Consider the following 22,271-nt stretch of genomic DNA (forward strand, 5'->3'; position numbering starts at 1 on the left):
TTGCACCTATTTTTCTTCTTTGTATGATGAGTTGTTTGTTGCCTAGTTTTTAAAAGTGCCATCCTGTCTGACACAGCAGTGCCACTCCTAGATGGGCCAGGTGTTTGTGCCGCCCACTTGTGTTGCTTAGCAAAGTCATCAGGCGACCTCGGTGCAACCTTTTGGCCTACGCACATTATTCAGGTGTTCAGAATAGACTGGAAATGAGTGGAAATAAATGTTATTGAGGTTAATAATATCCCCCCAATTCTGTGATTTTAGCTGTTTTTATGTTATTGAGGTTAATGATAACGTAGGATCAAAATGGTATCCGTTTGGATGGTCGACCATGTTATCGTCGACAGTCATTAGGTCGACCACTATTGGTCGATGTTGACATGGTCGACACATGATAATTGTCGACACATGAAATGTCGACACATGAAAAGGTCGACATGCGTTTAAAAAAAATCTTTTGAAGAACTTTTCCATACTTTACGATTCCCGTGGACTACGATTGGGAATGGTAATCTGTGCCGAGCGTAGGGGGAGCGAAGCGAGCCATGCGAGAGGACATGGTGCACTAATTGGGGTTCCCCGTCACTTTACGCAGAAAACGTCACAAAAAAAAGTAAAAAAAGCACGTCGACCTTTTCATGTGTCGACCCGCCATGTGTCGACCATTTTCCCACGTTGACCATGCCAATGCCGACCAATAGTGGTCGACCCAATGACTGCCGACCATGACATGGTCGGCCATTCATACCGGAACCGATCAAAATTATCCCCAAATTATGTGATTTTAGTTGTTTTTGTGTTTTTAAAAAAAATCATCCAGATCCAAAACCAAAACCCTAAAGGGTGGTTTTGGCAAAACCAATCCAGATCCAAAACACGAGCGGGGATCCATATCCGAAACCAAAACATGAAAAGTGCCCGCTGCACATCTCTAGTAAGTACCCTATATATATATATATATATATATATATATATATATATATATATTTATATATATATTTATATATATATACTTACCTCCCAACATGACCCTATCCAGGAGGGACAGAATGCTCTGCTCCTGGACTTCCCTTTTAATGTATGATTGCCTCATCACCTTTACTGAAACACCTTTCTTATTCATTAACCTGTGCAAAACAGGCGCCGGCAATCATAAATTAAGAGAAAAGGCCAGAAGCAGCGCAGTGTGTCCCTCCTGAAGAGGGTCATGTTGGGAGGTATGTATATATATATATATATATATATATATATATATATATATACCAACAAATATAAAACCACAGCACTCAGCACCCCAGAAGCGGGGTGCAGTGTCTGCATTCACCACTCATAGGGTGGGGTGCATGTAGCCCATGGCCACCTACTTAAAAATATACAAACAGAAAGTTCAGCACTTACCAAAGCAAGCTCACTTATATTCACAACATCAATAAACAAATGATGGGGGTTTAGTTAGTGAATTGGCCAATGCACGGACGCCTGCAAACCGCTCGCCAAGGTACCCCATCTTCATGCAGGTCCTACACTATCACAGAGTCTCAAAAATTAAAACCTAGCAACTGTATCACATAATATAACTGCAAATATGCCCACTTGGTTTACTGTGTATCTGCCAAATTCTCCATGGCTTTTAAAGGTACACCAGTCACCTGACACTGGCTGATAAATTACTTGAGAAGAGCTGACTCAGGTTTAAGATAATTGGGCTTGCATAGGGGTGCATGAACAAAGCTTGTGGCCACAGTTAATATGAGTTAAGCAAAGATTAACCCTACAATATACCAACAAATATAAAACCACAGCACTCACCACCCCAGAAGCGGGGTGCAGTGTCTGCACTCACCAATGATAGGGTGGGGTGCATGTAGCCCATGGCCACCTACTTAAAAATATACAAACAGAAAGTTCAGCACTCACCAAAGCAAGCTCACTTATATTGACAACATCAATAAACAAATGATGGGGGTTTAGTTAGTGAATTGGCCAATGCACGGAAGCCTGCAAACCGCTCGCCAAGGTACCCCATCTTCATGGGGTGAACAAAGCTTGTGGCCACAGTTAATACATTAACTGTGGCCACAAGCTTTGTTCATGCACCACTATGCAAGCCCAATTATCTTAAACCTGAGTCAGCTGTTCTTTAGTAACTTATCAGCCAGTGTCAGGTGACTAGTGTACCTTTAAAAGCCATGGAGAATTTGGCAGATACACAGTAAACCAAGTGGGCATATTTGCAGTTATATTATGTGATTCAGTTGCTAGGTTTTAATTTTTGAGACTCTGTGATAGTGTAGGACCTGCATGAAGATGGGGTACCTTGGCGAGCGGTTTGCAGGCTTTCGGGCATTGGCCAATTCACTAACTAAACCCCCATCATTTGTTTATTGATGTTGTGAATATAAGTGAGCTTGCTTTGGTGAGTGTTGAACTTTCTGTTTATATATATATATATATATATATATATATTATTTTAGATTCCATACAGGCAGTGGCGGATTTAGGGGGGGGGGCACCAAGGCACGTGCCCCCCCTGTCATTTTTAGTGCAGACTGACATGCGGACGAGTGTCCGCATGTCAGTCTGCGGTCTCGTTTCGTCCCCTGCTGTTAGGAGGGACACGGAGGGCACAGTGCGCGCCTCTCCTGTGTCCCTCCTGTGTCTCCGGCGGCCGCTGGTCTCATAAAGGAAGTGCCGTTCGTGAGCACTTCCTTTATTACAGTGACCCGCGGCCGCCGGAGACCCAGGAGGGACACAGGGAGGCGTGCACTGTGCCCTCCGTGTCCCTCCTAACAGCAGGGGAGCGGGGGGAGCAGCGGCGGTGGCGGAGGAAGGGGGGGGACGGGGGACGCACTGGGGGGGAATATCTGGCACTGGGGGCATATTTGCAGGGAGGGGGGGGGGAATATCTGGCACTGGGGACATATATGGCACTGGGGGGAATATCTGGCACTGGGGGCATATCTGGCACTGGGGGGGGGGTATCTGGCACTGGGGGCATATGTGGCACTGGGGGGGGATATCTGGCACTGGGGGGAATAACTGGCAGGGAAGGGATATCTGGCACTGGGGCATTGTCTGGCACTGGGGGCATATGTGGCACTGGGGGGGGGGAATATCTGGCACTGGGGCATATGTGGCAATGGGGGCATATATAGCACTGGGGGCATATGTGGCACTGTCGGGGAATATCTGGCACTGGGGGTTTATGTGTACCTGGCACATGGGGGGGGCTATATTTGGCACTGGGGGCATGTGAGTACCTGGCACCGTGGGGGAATATCTGGCACTGGGGACATATGTGGCACTGGGAGCATAGACTACCTCCTAGCAACGAGCATGACACCCAGTGCATGAAACCCCTGGCAACGAGCATGACACCCAGTGCATGAAACCCCTGGCAACGAGCATGACACCCAGTGCATGAAACCCCTGGCAACGAGCATGACACCCTGAGCATGAAAACCCCTGGCACCGTGCATGGAACCAAGAGCATGAAACCCCTGGCAACGAGCATGACACCCAGTGCATGAAACCCCTGACAACGAGCAGGTATTTGAAAAGTAATTAGAAGCCTTACTGTAGGACTTAATGTGTAATGGGCGTTACGGTGTGTGGCATAATGTATCACGGACATTGCGGTGTGTGTCATAATGTGTCGCAGGCATTACGGTGTATGGTATACTCTATCGCTGGCATTGTGATATGTGGTATAATGTCTCAGGGTCATTGCAGTGTGTGGCATAATGTATCACGGACATTGCGGTGTGTGTCATAATGTGTCAGGCATTACGGTGTGTGGTATACTATATCACGGGCATTGTGGTATGTGGTATAATGTCTCAGGGTTATTACAGTGTGGCATAATATATAACGGGCATTGCGGTGTGTGGCATAGGGTATAACGGGCATTGCGGTATGTGTCACAGGCATTACGGTGTATGGTATACTATATCACGGGCATTGTGGTATAATGTCTCAAGGTCATTGCAGTGTGTGGCATAATGTGTCCCAGACATTGTATGTGCTATAATGTATCAGGGGCAGTGCAGTGTGTAGCATAATGTATAACGGGCATTGCGATTCCTGTCATAATGTGTCACAGGCATTACGGTGTGTGGCATAATGTGTCTGGGGCATTACAGTGTGTGCATATTGTGTCATGTGCATTATTGTGTGTGGAATAATGTCTAAGGGCCATTGCAGTATGTGGAATAATGTATACTGGGCATTACTATAAGGAGGAAAAATGACAAATAATGTAAGGGGCATGAATCAGGATTATTTTTCTTTTCTGTGGTGGCCAACGTCTGGGCGTGCAGGTTGCAAAACTGGGGTATAAGGTAGTCTTTTCCTGCAATACCACGCCCATTCCAACGAAGCCACGCCCATTCCAACGAAGCCACGTCCCTTATGGTGCCCCCCCTGTAATTTTTTTCTGGATCCGCCCCTGCATACAGGGAAGGCTGATATATGATACACACAATGAGGCAGATGTACTAAGCCTTGGATAGAGACAAAGAAGTCCAAGTGATCCCACCCCTCATCTTGACTAGAGATGTGCACATTCTCTTGTGTTTTGTTTTAAAACATAGGTCTGCAAACTTGGTCCCCACAAACTCGGTCTCCTCACAGAATCACAAGTGAAATAATTAACTCCACCTGCGGACCTTTTAAAATGTGTCTGTGAGTAATTAATACACCTGTGCACCTGCAAAGCATGCACTGTGTGGGGTAATGAGGACCGAGTTTGCAGACCTATGGTTTAAAATCATCACCCTTAAGTGGTTTGGTTTTGGTTTGTACCTTTATTTCTTTAAAATTGAAAAAAAACAGCTAAAATCATGCAGCATGAACTACAGCCCACACTCTGTCCATATACTCTCCTGTGTGACAGGGCACCTGAAATTATGAGGGAGTAATTTATATTCAATCTAAGACACGAGACCTGTTTTAAAAAAATCCAAGATCCAAACTTGCAGGAAGCCCTGAGCAAGTTCGGATGTGTTTGGGTTTTCTCCTAAACGAGACCACTCATTTCTTGTCTTGCTATCACCTATTCAAGGAGCTGGCTGACCTAAGGTGCATAATTAAAGTTGTCTCCATTCTGAAATTATTATCCCCCCTAGACATCTTACTCAGTTCTGCTCAATATATCTTCATCATTGTAGTTCTTCATGATGTTAATATTGGTAGATGCCTACAAGTTGCTAGGTGTGTATTGGATGTGAGCAAGTAGGTTAGTTCACATGTTGATTCCAAACTGCAATAGATTTTATTGAATATAACAGGATGCAAGTGATAGAAGACAAACAGCAGTCAATACTATAAGGTTTTAATCTCTCTTGGGCTATGTACTGTACATTAACACAGTACTGTAACACACCAAAATCACAGTGAACAATTTGTGAATATGTAGATCATTTTATAGAGGCATGTGAACAAATATTGCACCTGGAATCTAGACAGTTTGACCTTTATATTTGGTGAATAATATTTACTCAGACAAGTTATGTTAGAAAGATGAGTCAAGCGCAGTAACACACAGTTAAGAGACAGCATGTAGCCTATGTGGCTTTACAAAATCCACACCTTGCTTACATGTCAGAGACAGGCCTCACATTACATTTGCTGGTTAACACTTTCTTTAACTGCAAACATGCAGAAAACATGACTTACAATTACATAACCTCCAACATGACCCCTTCCATAAAGTAAAAACTGCTCTACTCCTTGACTTCCCATCTTAATTTATGACTGCAGCCATCTGTGTTGAAACACCATTTTCAATTAACTAGTTCAACACAGGTGATGGCAATCATATACTAGGGAAGTCCAGGAGGAGAGGCTAATTTTACATCCTGAAAGTGTCATGTTGGATGGTCTGTTTTTATTGGATGTAAATGTATTGTTGACTGGCTCAGACCAAATAGGTGTGGCCTACAAGAAAGAGGTGTGATATTGATGTAAATATATGTGATCTAGGTGGATCAGGTGCAGTTTTGAAATATTGGGGTTTTAATTTGACAAACGACTTCAAACCCTTAACAGTGCTAAGCCTCATAGTAACACTAACTACACTCTGAACTTTCTCTGGACCTGATTGAGAGATGTACGCAAAACATTTGTTTTTGACATTTGGGCGATTGTCGTGTGACTGTGGGTGCACCTAAGTCGCTCTGCACGTGTGCCATGATGCCCCTTTGGTGGCGCTCGCAGAAAGGATTTATTTGCAAAGTGATTGACAGTCAGGCACCATTTGTGAGAGTTTATAGGGCAGTGGTGGTTGAAATGTAGTGGTGTTGAGACCATTTTTTTTGGAGTGGGGGGGGGGCAAAACCTGTTGTTACAAACTTACCATTCCATAAGCAGACGATATGGTTTTGGCATCTCAGTATCATGCAGGGATGGACAGGGGCCATGAATCAGCCCTGGCATGTGACTGTACTCAAGTGCACGACAAGAGGGGGTGCAGCCACTGCTCATCGGGGCATGCCACCAGTCAGGAGTTCTGGCCTTGCCGCACGCAACTATCTATCTATCTATCTATCTATCTATCTATCTATTTATCTATCTACTTACTACAGGGGGATGGCATGGCAAGCAAATGTGCAGTTGAGCAGAGAGCACTGATCTCTGTGTGGCTGGACTGGCTCTTTTTGCCATCGGCCCTTCTTGCATAAGTGCCGGATGTCCAGACCATCCCTGGTACCATTGCCAGTTCTGCGTGGCCATAGGGTTAATAAGTTTGATGTTCATCTGTTCTTTGTCTGATGGTTGCACGTGTGTATGTAAGCGGTGGATCTGAGATGCCTTCAGTGGGCTTCTCTGTACAAATCCCATTGGCTGAGACATTTTCTTATTTGTGCACAGCTGCATTAGGATATATCTCTGTGTCAGGCCCTCTGTCATCTCCTTTCTCATTTGTGTCAATAAATGAAGAGGGTGAGTTATTAATGATATGTTTTGGAAATGTTAATAACAGAAATTGCTAAGTAAATGACGATAAGGTCCTTAAGGGACTGGCAGGTCATAATTATATCTTAAAATCCTTAATCAACCATAATCACCAGAATTGCCAATTTTTGCATTTTAAAATACTATTTAATTTATATTTGCTATGTATAATTCTAAAGTTCTATTATTAAGATTTGACATTTGCATATTGATGAGGATCTGTTATACTGTATTTCTCACTCTCATTTATAGCCTCACCCTACTTCTCTATGTGAGCTGTGATGAATATTATTGCACCATGGTCACTAAGATCACTCACTGACTCTCTTGTGAAAATATCACAGTGATCTATAACAAACCCTTCTCCGGTGAGGGCTTTTCTTACAAATGCTTCATCATAATTGAAAATATGGAACTTCTCATTCACGACTGTGAAATAAGATGCATTTAAAGCCCCAATCAATATCAGGTGACATCCAGGTCCTACAAACTTCGTAATTTTCTTCAGATTTGTGATGTAATCATCTTGGTCTGTGCTGATAGTATCCAGGAGCCAGGCAGTGATGACACAGTCAGCTGCTGGGAGCACCACTGGGACGGTGTCTGTGTCTATATCCCATTTTACAATGTGATTTATTGCTGACTTCATTTTTGTTTCTTTATCTTCACATTGGTCACTAAAAAAAATAAAAAACACAAAAAAGTCACTAATTGGCCGACATCCCACTCCACAGTAAAGAAGGGTTGACCGTTGGTGGGTGAAACCATCAATGGCAGAGCCGTAACTATGTGTGTGCCAGGTGTGCCTGGAACACAGCGCAGTTGCCCTGAGGGCGCACGGCCAGCAACTATGTCAGCGGCTTGTAATGAGTCATATTGACTCATTACAAGCCGCCTGTGCTGTGTGCGCCGCCGGAGGAGAAGAGGAGAGGACGGAGCAGCGTCGGTTCTCTGCATTTATCGAAGCCAGCAGAAAGGATTTTTTTTTTTTTTTTTTTAAACTAAGTACTGAATTAATTGAAATTAAGCATCCTGATCAATGATCCTGTATTAAAGGTTACTGGTGTTTTTTTGATTCCTAAATTAAATTGACATCCACCTCTTCTATCATAGAAGTTCATAGAAGTTCTATGATGGAAATACTGATAGAAAAAATTCCGTGACCAACGGCTCATGGAGATCTTGCCAAAGCTCCACAAACCCATCCTTCTCTCCTGAACGGAGTAACATACAGTGCATCCGGAAAATATTCACAGCACTTCACCTTTTCCACATTTTGTAATGTTACTGTCTTATTCCAAACTGGAAAAAAAATATTTTTTCCCTCAAAATTCTACACACAATGGGAGTCATTCCGAGTTGTTCGCTCGTTATTTTTTTTCGCTACGGAGCGATTAGTCGCAAACTGCGCATGAGCAATGTACGCAGCGCGCCTGCGCCAAGTAAATTAGCACAAAAGTTTGGTATTTTACTGACGGCGTAACAAAGTTTTTTCATCGTTCTGCTGATCGGAGTGTGATTGACAGGAAGTGGGTGTTTCTGGGCGGAAACTGGCCGTTTTCTGGGAGTGTGCGGAAAAGCGCAGGCGTTTCAGGGACAAACACGGGAGTGTCTGGAGAAACGGGGGAATGGCTGGGCGAACGCTGGGCGTGTGTGTGACGTCAAACCAGGAACGAAACTGACTGAACTGATCGCTATTTGTGAGTAGGTCTGGAGCTACTCAGAAACTGCTAAGAAATTTCTATTCGCAATTCTGCTAATCTTTCGTTCGCACTTCTGCTATGCTAAGATACACTCCCAGAGGGCGGCGGCTTAGCGTGTGCAATGCTGCTAAAAGCAGCTAGCGATCGAACAACTCTGAATCACCCCCAATACCCAATAATGACCCGGCTTACCCATTTACACCCAGTGCCAGATTAAGGTCCACAGGGGCCTAGAACTGAAAGTTAAGAAGGCCTATTGTTTACCACTGTAGTGGATGTGTCCAGTGATGCGGGGGCGGGGGTTGACTAGAGATGTAGGGGCATGACCAGTGTTTGGCTGGATAGCGGGTTGGCCTGTGCTGTGGGGTGTTCTGAATAGAGGGAATAACTAGTGCCTACTTTCAACCACTTTTCTTTATTGTGGATATATAACAAAAAAATATTTTGCTCTGGTGAACGGGGACAGGTATGAGTTCTAGAAGTTTAGGTTAATAAAAAGAAAAAAATCCAGCATTGTTCACTGGCTATTGCCATATTTCCATTAGGTCATATTTCCATTAAGTCTATAGCCATATTTCCATTAGGTCATATTTCCATTAAGTCTATAGCCATATTTCCATTAGGTCTTGTTGAGTCAGCAACTGGAACATATTTTCTGAAATGTAGTGTTCTCAATCCCTTCTAGTGCCCATACCCTCCCACTAAGGTATTTTACTAAACTTCTCGTAGTATTAATGAGTCCTGCATTTGGCTTGCCACCTTCTAATATAGCTTCTCTCTGCAGTCAGAGAGACAGAGAGAGACAGAGAGAGAGAGAGAGAGAGAGTGTGATGGGAGGAATAGGAAGAGAGAAAGAGAGAGAGGGAGAGAGAGATGGGACAAATAGGAAGAGAGGGGGGCAGAGATATGGTAGAAATAGGAAGAGAGAGAGATGGGTGGAATAGAAATAGAGAGATATGAGGAATAGAAAGAGGGAGAGATGGGAGGAATAGGGAGAGAGTGAGAGATGAAAGGAATGAGAAGAGAGAGAGGAATAGGAAGAAAGAGTGAGAGAGATGGGAGGAAGAGAGTGAGAGAGATGGGAGGAAGAGAGTGAGAGAGATGGGAGGAAGAGAGATGGGAGGAAGAGAGTGAGAGAGATGGGAGGAAGAGAGATGGGAGGAAGAGAGTGAGAGAGATGGGAGGAAGAGAGTGAGAGAGATGGGAGGAAGAGAGTGAGAGAGATGGGTGGAAGAGAGTGAGAGAGATGGGTGGAAGAGAGTGAGAGAGATGGGAGGAAGAGAGTGAGAGAGATGGGAGGAAGAGAGTGAGAGAGATGGGAGGAAGAGAGTGAGAGAGATGGGAGGAAGAGAGTGAGAGAGATGGGAGGAAGAGAGTGAGAGAGATGGGTGGAAGAGAGTGAGAGAGATGGGTGGAAGAGAGTGAGAGAGATGGGTGGAAGAGAGTGAGAGAGATGGGAGGAAGAGAGTGAGAGAGATGGGAGGAAGAGAGTGAGAGAGATGGGAGGAAGAGAGATGGGAGGAAGAGAGTGAGAGAGATGGGAGGAAGAGAGTGAGAGAGATGGGTGGAAGAGAGTGAGAGAGATGGGTGAAAGAGAGTGAGAGAGATGGGAGGAAGAGAGTGAGAGAGATGGGAGGAAGAGGGTGAGAGAGATGGGTGGAAGAGAGTGAGAGAGATGGGTGGAAGAGAGTGAGAGAGATGGGAGGAAGAGAGTGAGAGAGATGGGAGGAAGAGAGTGAGAGAGATGGGAGGAAGAGAGTGAGAGAGATGGGAGGAAGAGAGTGAGAGAGATGGGAGGAAGAGAGTGAGAGAGATGGGAGGAAAAGAGTGAGAGAGATGGGAGGAAGAGAGTGAGAGTAATAGGAAGAATAGGAAGAAAGAAAGATGGGAGGAATAGGTAGAAATAATAAAAGATTGGTGGAAGACAGATAGACATATAATTACAGGTACATATACAGTACTGTAATCAGTCATACATACTGCATATGGTGGGCAATAGAGGGAAGTTTTTTGAGTAGTGTAGTTTAGAATCCTCCTCTTCCACAATGTGCATGCACTACGGTGCCTGTATCATTGGAGAGGAAGTGCACTGCAGGGGCCAAAACTGCATGGCTGACGGCATTCCTCCCTCTCATAACCACCACAGATGCGCGCAAACATCTCACCCCCACCCCTCTCCACACACACCCTGTATGCGGTTGCCAGAATACCAGGACAAATCATAGGCGGAGCTCTGGAGGAAGTAACAGGGATGAGGACGAGGGCGAGGCATGCTGATGCGTGCTGCAGGGAGAGATTAGGGACTGTTGAATGCGTGTGTCAGGTTCATCCATCCCACGGGGAGGCAGCAGTATACAGTAACGGCGAGCCGAGCACATTTTTTGATGTATGGAGGATGGCATTGTCTTGGTGACTTGACCACCTGCCACTGTCCAGTGACTTCTCCTCCCCCCTGCCATAGGACGATACTGGGGATGGGGGAACAGGGGTGTCCCAACCTGCATTCATGGTGTGCAGGCTGCTGTAGCAAGATTTTTTTTTTTCTTGTCTACTGCAGCAGAGCAGTGGATCCTGAGGGCCTATTATGATGGGCAGGCCTGGAGCTGCAGCTCCATCCGCCCCATTGTTAATCCAACCCTGTTTACACCTCCTCCTACACCAGGTCTTACCTGTGTACAACCCTGCTCGCAAGCCGGGTTGGATTCCTGGGAAAATGGACCCAGGGTTTTGGAGAAGTACCCTTTTACACCTCCTGCAATCCTGGGATTTTGCGTGCTTCCATGCAAAATCCCAGGATATTTCAGGCAGTGTGAAAGGGGTATTATTTAGGTGGTGGGGCTATTGTGTGGGGGTTTTGGTCTACAGATTTTGGTGCTTTCTCCTTTAAGGCAAGTGCACACATTTTTAACTGGGAAAATATTAACACATAATGCACTGTCACATCTAATATGAAATTTTATAGTATTAAATGCATTTTACTATATGCATAACAAAGCTTTTTGGCTAGTTAAAAGTTAGATACGTAGATGGAAAGAGAGAAAAATCTAGCTAATTCTCTCTGGTAGTTGGCCATGCTCCTCTGATGACTGACCACACCTCTTCCTGGCTTCCAATTATGATATTCCCCTGTAGGCCACTCACACTCCGGTCCACTATTGTGCCCGCCTCTGGCTCGTACCATCAATACCTGGAGAGCTGTGGGGTAGGAGGGGCCTGCCTGTTTTGTTAGTCCTGGGCCCCGCAAATTCTGATGGCAGCACTGTTAGTTTATGTATGACATACTTATTCATGTCATGTGACAGGAGTGCAGCTTGCTCCCTTTACAAGGGGAGATATACTTAGCCTTGGAGACTGATAAACTGCATAGGGATAAAGTCCAGCCAATCAGCTCCTAGCTGCCATGTTACATGCTGTATTTGTAAAAGGACAGTTACTGTAGGAGCTGATTGATGGATACTTTATCACTCTCCAAAGCTAAGTACATCTGTCCCACAGTGTGTCACACAGCGCTCATTTACATTAAGCCAAACAGTAATGGCGCTACTGCAGATCCTAATTGCCTATACTTACTTAATGTACATTACTAATGTACGGTACTTACTATGCCTGAGGTAGTCCCTGATGCCCTGTAGCCGCTTGACATTCCTCCACACAAGGTTCTTCATCTTCAGTGGAGGAAGCAAACAGTCCGTTTCCATTCGTATTTCAGGTGGATTGCCCGTTTAGCATTAATGTATTCCAGATGCTTTTCTCTATTGCTAGCGAGAGGCCATTCTCGCTATGTCACTAGTATTTTGAGCTACGCCTTGGTATAATGTTGGTATCTTGCTGCCATATTAACAGTATTGTATACAGTACACCCAGTAGGACACAAGACGCAGGACGGACGTACGTTATGGCAGGGGAGTATGAGAGTCTAATGCAGCACGGTGCCATACATAAAGAGCAGAGGGGCAGATGTATTAAGCCTGGTGAAGTGATAATGTGGAAGGTGATAAAGCACCAGCCAATCAGCTCCTAAGTTCCATGTCACAGGCTGGGTTTGAAAAATGACAGTTAGGAGCTGACTGGCTGGAGCATTATCACCGTTCACTTTATCACTTCACCAGGCTTAATACATCTGCCCCAGAGTACTGTATATGAAAAGCAATATGTATTGTGAAAAACACAGTTCTCATACAATAGATGATTTAGAGGTCTATTTACTAAGCCTTGGATGGAGATAAAGTCGCTGGAGATAAAGTACCAGCCAATCAGCTCCTAACTGCTATGTCACAGGCTGTGTTTGAAAAATGACATTTAGGAACCGATTGGCAGGTACTTTATCTCCAGCAACTTTATCTCCATCCAAGGCTTAGTAAATAGACCCCTTAGGGGGACATTTACTAAGCAGTGATAAGAGCGGAGAAGTGAGCCAGTGGAGAAGTTGCCCATGGCAACCAATCAGCACTGAAGTAACATATATCATTTGCATACTATAAAATGATATAGAGCTGCTGATTGGTTGATGGGGCAACTTCTCCACTGGCTCACTTCTCCACTCTTGTCACTGCTTAGTAAATATCCCCCTTAGTGGAGGATATAGTCCAGATCCGGTAACCCTAACTATGGGCTATAAATAGAATATTATTACTTCTTGACAGTGCCTCCACCCAAACTTTTATATTAGACAGGGATACCGTCTAGACAAATAAGGGATAAGTTTAGGAAAAACCTTGATACATATATACGTTTCTTCACAGATTACCTGAACATTTACCTTACCTCTAAAATGTATCATACCAGTTTACACTGAAGGTAAATAATAATACATTCTCTTTAGACTTATATTAGTATTTTTACTAATTTTACCATATTTGTTAGTAATACATACTGTATGCATATAATAATAACATTACTGGAATGCAATAAATTAATATTACAATATACAATATAAACAATATTACCCCTTACTCCCCCAAAAGTCCCCTTAGTCTCCTGGTCTTTATCAGATTGGTGCAGATAAGTACTAAGCTGTATGCTGTTGGGTATATATATATGCATATATATAGTAAGTATTTCTTTGGATATTCAGCCCTATGTTATATCTCTGTAATATTCCCTGAATAAAGTGTCTTTGAAAAAACTCTTGATACAGGACACTATATTTGGCAGATTTCCTCCGGTTACTTCACTGAACTTTGTTTAAAAGTATAATTATATCCTCCAGTTTTTTGCTACAATAGTAAAGTGGTATCTGTTATTTAAACTTTGTATCCTCTCTCTATGTGCCTTGTTCTCTGCTGGATTTGGACTAATCCCCACTAGTTGTCACTGCTTCCCCACAGTACTTATCTTTAGTAGAAGTTACTGTATCATATGAATATATTGTAACTGTAGTAGAATTCTAAACTACAGTTATTCTATCTCTGATATATTGCAATTGGTAATCCTTTGTTTTCTTTTTTTATCATTTATACAGGTTCCTCTAATGTATACCAGTCTCTAGCTTCTGGATCCTCCTTGGGTAAGTATGGGTTAATTAAAGTTTGCCAAAGTTATCAGTATACCAATGCATCCACTAAACCTTCAGTTAGTGCAAAAGTCTTCGACTAGCTAGATTAAAGTTCATGCTAGTTATACAGCATGGTTCTGTGACAGTGAATTAATATTATAAAGTCTAGTGGTGGTGGTAATTCAGTAGCTAAATTAGGTGGTGGGTGCAGTGTGGGATTTAGTCACAGACCTTAGATGTCTTCAACCACTGCTCCTGCTAGTGGTCCTTTTCAATCCTGGATGGCTCCGCCCCTTTTCTCTCCGCTGTCTCTCAGTTATGATGGATCAGATGCATACTGATTGTCCTCAACATCCCATCGCTCTCCCCCGCTTTTCTTATTTAGCTAGGATGCGAAGGATGATTGTCTTTGACTCTCTGTTCTTTTAGCCCACTAATTAGTGTCAGCTCTTCCCCGCTCTCTACATCAGCTAGGAGGCTGTTAACACCCGGGTAGGCGTAGTCAGGCTAGTAGGCGTATCACTGGTAACTGTCTCTACCTTTAGGGTATAGCGGCCCCTCCTCCCTTCTCTTTCTTCTAATAGCTCCAGTCGCTGGTCGCCCCTCCTTCAGCCGCCCCTTCAGCCCTCCTCCTCCGGCCTCACCAATAATGCTCACCGGTGATGGTAGCTCCTCCTAAGCAAGAAGCCTCTCCTTCGGCTCGCCGGGAACTGTAAGCAGCCAATAGAGAGTGTACGGGACCTGGCGCCTCCTTATCCGCTAGCCGCGCCTCTGATCCCCTCTCGTCCAGATGCGCTTCTGGAGCTCTCCCCGGCGGACGCTCTCTGCAGCTCCCGGGGTCTTCACTCAGCGGCGGTTCCCCTCTTCCGGGCTTCTTTACCAGGGTAAGTCTCTTCCTCTCCCTTGGGCGCCACTATGTTTACAGCACAGCTCTTTAGATGCAGCGCCGAGGAGAGAGAGAAGTAGACCCCTCCGTGGCTCACTCTAGACTGTCAATCGCCTCTAACTCCCCCTTTTTATACACAGGGGATCAGTCCTCGAGCCCCCCAACTTTCCCGCTCTCTCCTCGCGGCTCCCCTCACTAAAGACAGTCTCGTGCACATAAGGCCGCGTGCAAAGGGCACCCATAGTCTCGAGCTCAATCTAATGCACATCTATTCATTACCTTTCTATGGGATAATAAACACCCTTTTTTATTTACTATATGGATAATTGGATCACTACCTACCTCTAAAATATATTACATATATATTCTATTAAAACAATCCTATATATTATACTCATATAGTGCTTACATCAAATATATTAACCTTACTATACCATATAGTCATTTTCTATAGGTTACAGCAACATTGCACACGCTAGGCCGCCGCCCTCTGGGAGTGTATCTTAGTTTAGCAGAATAGCGAACGAAAGATTAGCAGAACCGCTACTAAATAATTTGCTGCTGTTTCTGAGTAGCTCCAGACCTACTCACAGATTGCGATCACCTCAGTCCGTTTAGTTCCTGGTTTGACATCACAAACACGCCCTGCGTTCGGCCAGCCACTCCCCCATTTCTCCAGCCAGTCCTGCGTTTTTACCTGGAACGCCTGCGTTATTTAGCACACTACCTGAAAATGCCCAGTTTCCACCCAGAAACACCCGCTTCCTGTCAATCACACTACGATCACTCGAGCGATGAAAAAACGTCGCTCGAGCTTGTGTAAATCTACAAAGTTTTGTGTGAAAGTACTTAGCGCATGCGCACTGCGTACCATGCGCATTTTCGCCATTTTTTCACTTGATCGCTGCACTGCGAAAAATGGCAGCGAGCGAACATCTCGGAATGACCACCATTATACCTTTAATGAAAAAGAAATAAAAAATCAGGATGGTGTTTTGCAGCAGGTTGCATTCACAAATTGTCTAATTGATGATTTTCTGCAATTTTGCCATGAATAAATTTAGGAGGTTTGTCATTCACTAAAAAAATTACCACGGTCCATCGATTTAAACATCATTAAATTCCCCCCAGATTTGACAGCAAGTTTATATTTAGACAGAGCGTTGTTTGGACAGATACTTCACCTGCCGCCATCTAATTCATCCAAATATGATTTTGCGTGATTCCATTCAAACGCTCCTGTGCGTGTGTTCAGCCACCTGCTCAGTTCCATAATACATTCTTCTCTGAACCTTAGCAGATAGATGTCTTTGAAAATTGTAGAGGCAGTAAGGAGATGATGAATGAAGGGACCAAGACTGATGTCAATTAAAACGTTTCCCTTAATGTGACCTGCATGGAGAGAGTACAATGATTACAAATTCAGTATGTGATATTACATGTATTATACACAATGTTCCGTAATGTGATATTACATGTATTATACATATTGGGCCTATTTCAGATCTGATTGCAGCAGCAAATTTGTTAGCAAGTGGGAAAAACCATGGGGGTCATTCCGAGTTGATCGATCGCTAGCTATTTTTTGCAGCATTACGATCAGATAGTCGCCGCCTGTAGGGGAGTGTATTTTTGCTTTGCAAGTGTGCGATCGCATATGCAGCCGAGGACTACAAAACAGTTTTGTGCAGTTTCTGAGTAGCTCAGAACTTACTCAGCCGCTGCGATCACTTCAGCCTGTTCTTGTCCGGAATTGACGTCAGACACCCTCCCTGCAAACGCTTGGACACGCATGCGTTTTTCCAAACACTCCCGGAAAACGGTCAGTTGCCACCCACAAACGTCCTCTTCCTGTCAATCAGCTGTGCGAATGGATTCTTAGTTAAATCCATCGCTCAGCAACGATCTGCTTTGTACCCGTACGATGCGCCTGCATATTGCGGTGCATACGCATGCGCAGTAGGGACCTGATTGCAGTGCAGTGAAAAATCCTAGCGTGCGATCAGGTTGGAATGACCGCCCATGTGCACTGCAGGTGTGGCAGATGTAACATGTGCAGAGAGAGTTAGATTTGGGTGGGTTATATTGTGCAGGGTATATACTGGCTGCTTTATTTTTATACTGCAATTAAGATTTCAGAATTTGAACACACCCCACCCAAATCTAACTCTCTCTGCACATGTTATATCTCCCTCCCCTGCAGTGCACATGGGTGGTCATTCCGAGTTGTTCGCTCGGTAATTTTCTTCGCATCACAGCGATTTTCCGCTAATTGCGCATGCGCAATGTTCGCACTGCGACTGCGCCAAGTAAATTTGCTAAGAGGTTTGGAATTTTACTCACGGCATTACGAGGTTTTTTCTTCGTTCTGGTGATCGTAATGTGATTGACAGGAAGTGGGTGTTTCTGGGCGGAAACTGGCCGTTTTATGGGTGTGTGTGAAAAAACGCTACCGTTTCTGGGAAAAACGCGGGAGTGGCTGGAGAAACGGAGGAGTGTCTGGGCGAACGCTGGGTGTGTTTGTGACGTCAAACCAGGAAGACAAGCACTGAACTGATCGCACTGGAAGAGTAAGTCTCGAGCTACTCAGAAACTGCACAGAGAAGTCTTTTCACAATATTGCGAATCTTTCGTTCGCAATTTTACTAAGCTAAGATTCACTCCCAGTAGGCGGCGGCTTAGCGTGTGCAATGCTGCTAAAAGCAGCTTGCGAGCGAACAACTCGGAATGAGGGCCATGGTTTTGTCCATTTGCTAACATATTTGCTACTTCGATTAGGTCTGAATTAGGCCCATTGTTCTGTAATGTGATGGTACATGCAGTGCCGTTTCTTGCGGCGGGCAATCCGTGCAACCGCCGCGAGACTTTGCTGGTCCTTGTTTCTCTGTCCTCCGTCTTCCCAAGTACTCCTGCTCGGGGGGCGGAGTTTTGCGGAATGACGTGGTTGCGTCGTGACGTCACGATGAAATTGCGTCATTCCGTAAAACTCCGCCCCCCGAGTAGGAGTACTCAGGAAGACGAAGGAGGGCTGGAAGCTGGAAGGAGGAGGCGCGAGGTAGGAGAGGCGGACGACCCGAAGAGCGGGAGGATCCTTCATATGTAAGTTGTCTCTCTCTCCCCCCCCCTCTCTCTACCTTCTTTCCCCCTCACTTGACACTTGCCTGCTGCACTGTGTAAATTGGGCACCCTTGCCTGCGTACTGTGTATATTGGTGACACTTGCCTGCTGCACTGTGTAAATTGGGGACACTTGCCTGCGTACTGTGTAAATTGGCGACACTTGCCTGCCGTAACGTGTAAAATGGGGACTCTTTCCTGCCGCAACGTGTAAAATGGGGACTCTTGCCTGCGTAATGTGTAAAATGGGGACACTTGCCTGTGTAATGTGTAAAATGGGGACACGTGCCTGCCGCAGTGTGTAAAATGGGGTCTCTTGCCTGCGTAATGAGTAAAATGGGGACACGTGCCTGCCACAATGTGTAAAATAGGGACTCTTGCCTGCGTAATGTGTAAATTGGGGACACTTGCCTGCGTAATGTGTAAATTGGGGACACTTGCCTGCGTACTGTGTAAATTGGGGACACTTGCCTGCGTACTGTGTAAATTGGGGACAATTGCCTGCTGCACTGTGTAAATTGGGGACACTTGGCTGTGTACTGTGTAAATTGGGGACTCTTGCCTGCCGTAATGTGTAAAATGGGGACTCGTGCCTGTATAATGTGTAAAATGGGGACACGTGCCTGCCGTAATGTGTAAAATGGGGACTCTTGCCTGCTCAATGTGTAAAATGGGGACACGTGCCCTCCGCAATGTGTAAACTGGGGACTCTTGCCTGCGTAATGTGTAGAATGGGGAATTCTTGCCTGCGTAATGTGTAAAATGGGGACTTTTTTTCCCCCTGTGGTGGCCGTGATGATATCAGATGAGGCCATGCCCATTTTAATGAGGCCACACACCCTTTTCGGGAGCGCAGCCGCCGCGGCCCGCCCCCCCAACGGTCCGGCCTTGCCTGCGTTGGCCGAACCGCTCCCCCTAAACGGCGGCTTAACGCCGCCGTTCAGCCCCCTCCCGCCTAGCGTCCGCCTCTGTCTCAGAGCCGATCGCTAGGTAACGAAAGCTGCCATGCGGCGGCGCACTGCGGCGCCGTTGCATGTGCAGTTCTGACCCGATCGCTGTGCTGCGACAAACTGCAGCGAGCAATCGGGTCGGAATGACCCCCATTGTTCTGTAATGTGATGTTACAAGTATTATACACATTGTTATGTAATGTGATGTTACAAGTATTATACACATTGTTCTGTAATGTGATGTTACATGTATTATACACATTGGCCCTCATTCCGAGTTGTTCGCTCGCTAGCTGCTTTTAGCAGCATTGCACACGCTAGGCCCGCCGCCATCTGGGAGTGTATCTTCGCTTAGCAGAATTGCGAACTAAATATTAGCAGAATTGCGAATAGAAAATTCTTAGCAGTTTCTGAGTAGCTCGAGACTTACTCCTACACTGCGATCAGCTCAGCCGTTTCGTTCCTGGTTTGACGTCACAAATACGCCCTGCGTTCGGACAGCCACTCCCCCATTTCTCCAGACACTCCTGCGTTTTATCCTGGCACGCCTGCGTTTTTCCGCACACTCCCAGAAAACGGTCAGTTTCTGCCCAGAAACACCCACTTCCTGTCAATCACACTCCGATCACTTCAACGATGAAAATTCTTCGTTCGGACGTGAGTAAATCTACTAAGTTTTGTGCTAAATTACTTAGCGCATGTGCACTGTGTACCATGCACACGCGCATTTTCGCCTTAATCTCTCCGTTGCGAAAATCGGCAACGAGCGAACAACTCGGAATGATCCCCATTGGCCCTCATTCCGAGTTGTTCGCTCGCTGCTATTTTTAGCAGAATTGCTTATAGGCTAAAATCCGGCAATTCTGCGCATGCGTATGCACAGCAGGGCGCACGTGCTAAGTATTTTTACACAAAACTATGCTATTTTACTCACGGGCGAACCAAGCTTTTCAATCGCTCTGCTGATCGTAGTGTGATTGACAGGAAGTGGGTGTTTCTGGGCGGAAACTGGGCGTTTTCAGGGAGTGTGCTAAAAAACGCAGGCGTGCCAGGTAAAAATGTAGGAGTGGCTGGAGAAACGGGGGAGTGGCTGGCCGGACGCTGGGCGTGTTTGTGACGTCAAACCAGGAACTAAACGGACTGAGGTGATCGCAATCTAGGAGAAGGTCTGGAGCTACTCAGAAACTGCAAGGAAATACTTAATAGCAGAATTGCTAATCTTTCTTTAGCAATACTGCTATGCTAAGATACACTCCCAGAGGGCGGCGGCTTTGTGTTTGCATTTCTGCTAAAAGTAGCTAGCGGGCGAACAACTCGAAATGAGGGCCATGGTTCTGGAATGTGATGTTACAGGTAAGAACCTGCATCATAAAAACAACTGTTACCATTTAAGTGTATGAGTAATGTAAACACTTATGTTAAAGACCAGATTTGTGCCACATGAAACTTTTGATGGTATAACAGGACAGCTCACCCACCCAAAAAACTGAACAAATTAATAAAACTAATCATCAGCAGTATGTTCAGAAGAATATTTTTTTTATCAGGAGAGGGAAAGAAAAGCTCTTTTTTGGGGCTATGTTATAAATGTTTGTGTAAATAAAATGTAACTTAACAATACTGACCCCCACATCCCGCCCGCACCAAAGCCTGACAGTCGGCATGACGACTACCAGGGACTATTCCCACTCGTGGATGACCACGACACCCATAGAGTGCGAATAAAACACCATTGAGTTGCACTGCTCGCCCCGGCCGGCGTCAGGATGATGACAACTGGGATCCCAGCCGCCGGTAAGCCATACCCAAACCAATAAAACAACACAGTGCAACACAGTGCTGAATGAAACCAAATATGGGTGACTATGCAATGTCTTAATTAGAATGTTTAACTTCGGCTGTCGCTGTTGGCAACTCCGTAAGGCTGTAATCTAAGTATTACTGTTGCAAATAGTATTTCAATAACGCATCTGTTCTAAACATCACTCTGATGTTCTTTAAATAATATGGATAAATGTTGCGTGGCTCAAAGAGATAGATACACTTACAGTAGTGCTTTCACTGTTGTACACTGTAGCTACAAGATGATCATAAGCAATGTATTATTGTTACCGGAGAGTTTTAACAACAAACTCACAATATAAATATAAGCAGTTGTAGATAATACGTTAAATATCAGGCAATAAATCTAAAGGTAAATGAGTCCTGCAATACGCAGATATGATCAGACTTTTATATAAAAAAATACCATCTCATGAAATACACTTGAAATCTTCCCTGACCAGGCAGCAGTGCCGTAACTAGACATTTTAGCGCTGTGTGCAAGAAACAGCATTGGCACCCCCCACTCCATATTTAAAATAGGGCCAGTGCGCGCAACAAAAATATAGGGGCATGGCTTCATGGGGATAGGGGTGTGGCCACAAAATAATACCAATGCATATCCCGCTGTACAGTAGTCTCCATTATTCAAATTACACTGCACAGTAGCGCCACTTATACACATTTCACCAGGTAGAGCCCCTTTTACATATTATGGCAGGTAGAACTCACTTTTACACATTACAGCAGGTAGAGCTCCTTTTTTCAAAGTATGGCAGGTAGAGTCCCCTTTTACACAGTACAGCAGGTAGAGTCCCCTTTTACACAGTACAGCAGGTAGAGTCCCCTTTTACACAGTACAGCAGGTAGAGTCTGTGTGAGCGATCACTCTGGAAAAAAGTTGTGTCAAATGTCGCTTGGTGGGTTCTGGGGAACAGTCTCTGTGTCCCTGAATCGTTGCAGTATGGATAGAGTCTTATAGATGTTAACAATTATGAACAGCTCCAGATGTTGGAAATGGTGAATGATGCAAGTGAAAAAATAATAAGCGGGGATGCAGAGCAGGGAGAGCGCCTCTCTGGCCTGGCGCCTCCCTGCCTTAAGTGCCTCGGGCCCCACCAGGGCTTAATCCGGCCCTGGTCTTGGGTGCAATCTCACCATGCATTTTCTACGGGCGCACATTTTGCGCTTGTTTTGGGAAAGCAGAACATGGATATATCACTACTTAATGCGGTGTGGTTCTGCTACTGCTCTTTCATGCATTAAAATGCCTATTGTGAATGCCAGGGCAAAACACAGTCAGGCATCTTCTGGAACCTCACATGCACCAACTTCTCAATGTGAGTCAAA

The 22,271-nt window shown here is 45.1% G+C and overlaps 1 protein-coding gene across 1 annotated transcript in view; it reads right to left on the reverse strand.

Moving 5' to 3' along the window:
• Positions 1 to 7,210: 7,210 nt before the first annotated feature.
• Positions 7,211 to 22,271, reverse strand: part of LOC134965335 (nicotinamide N-methyltransferase-like) — a 28,066-nt gene continuing 13,005 nt past the window's right edge. Inside the window, exons 2-3 of the mRNA XM_063941807.1 lie at positions 16,219 to 16,426; positions 7,211 to 7,628 (exon numbers count right to left, since the gene is read on the reverse strand). Coding sequence (XP_063797877.1) covers positions 7,211 to 7,628; positions 16,219 to 16,426 — 626 coding nt within the window. The remainder of the gene's footprint in view (positions 7,629 to 16,218; positions 16,427 to 22,271) is intronic.

Source organism: Pseudophryne corroboree, chromosome 10, assembly GCF_028390025.1.
Source record: "Pseudophryne corroboree isolate aPseCor3 chromosome 10, aPseCor3.hap2, whole genome shotgun sequence".
Taxonomy (NCBI): Eukaryota; Metazoa; Chordata; class Amphibia; order Anura; family Myobatrachidae; genus Pseudophryne; species Pseudophryne corroboree.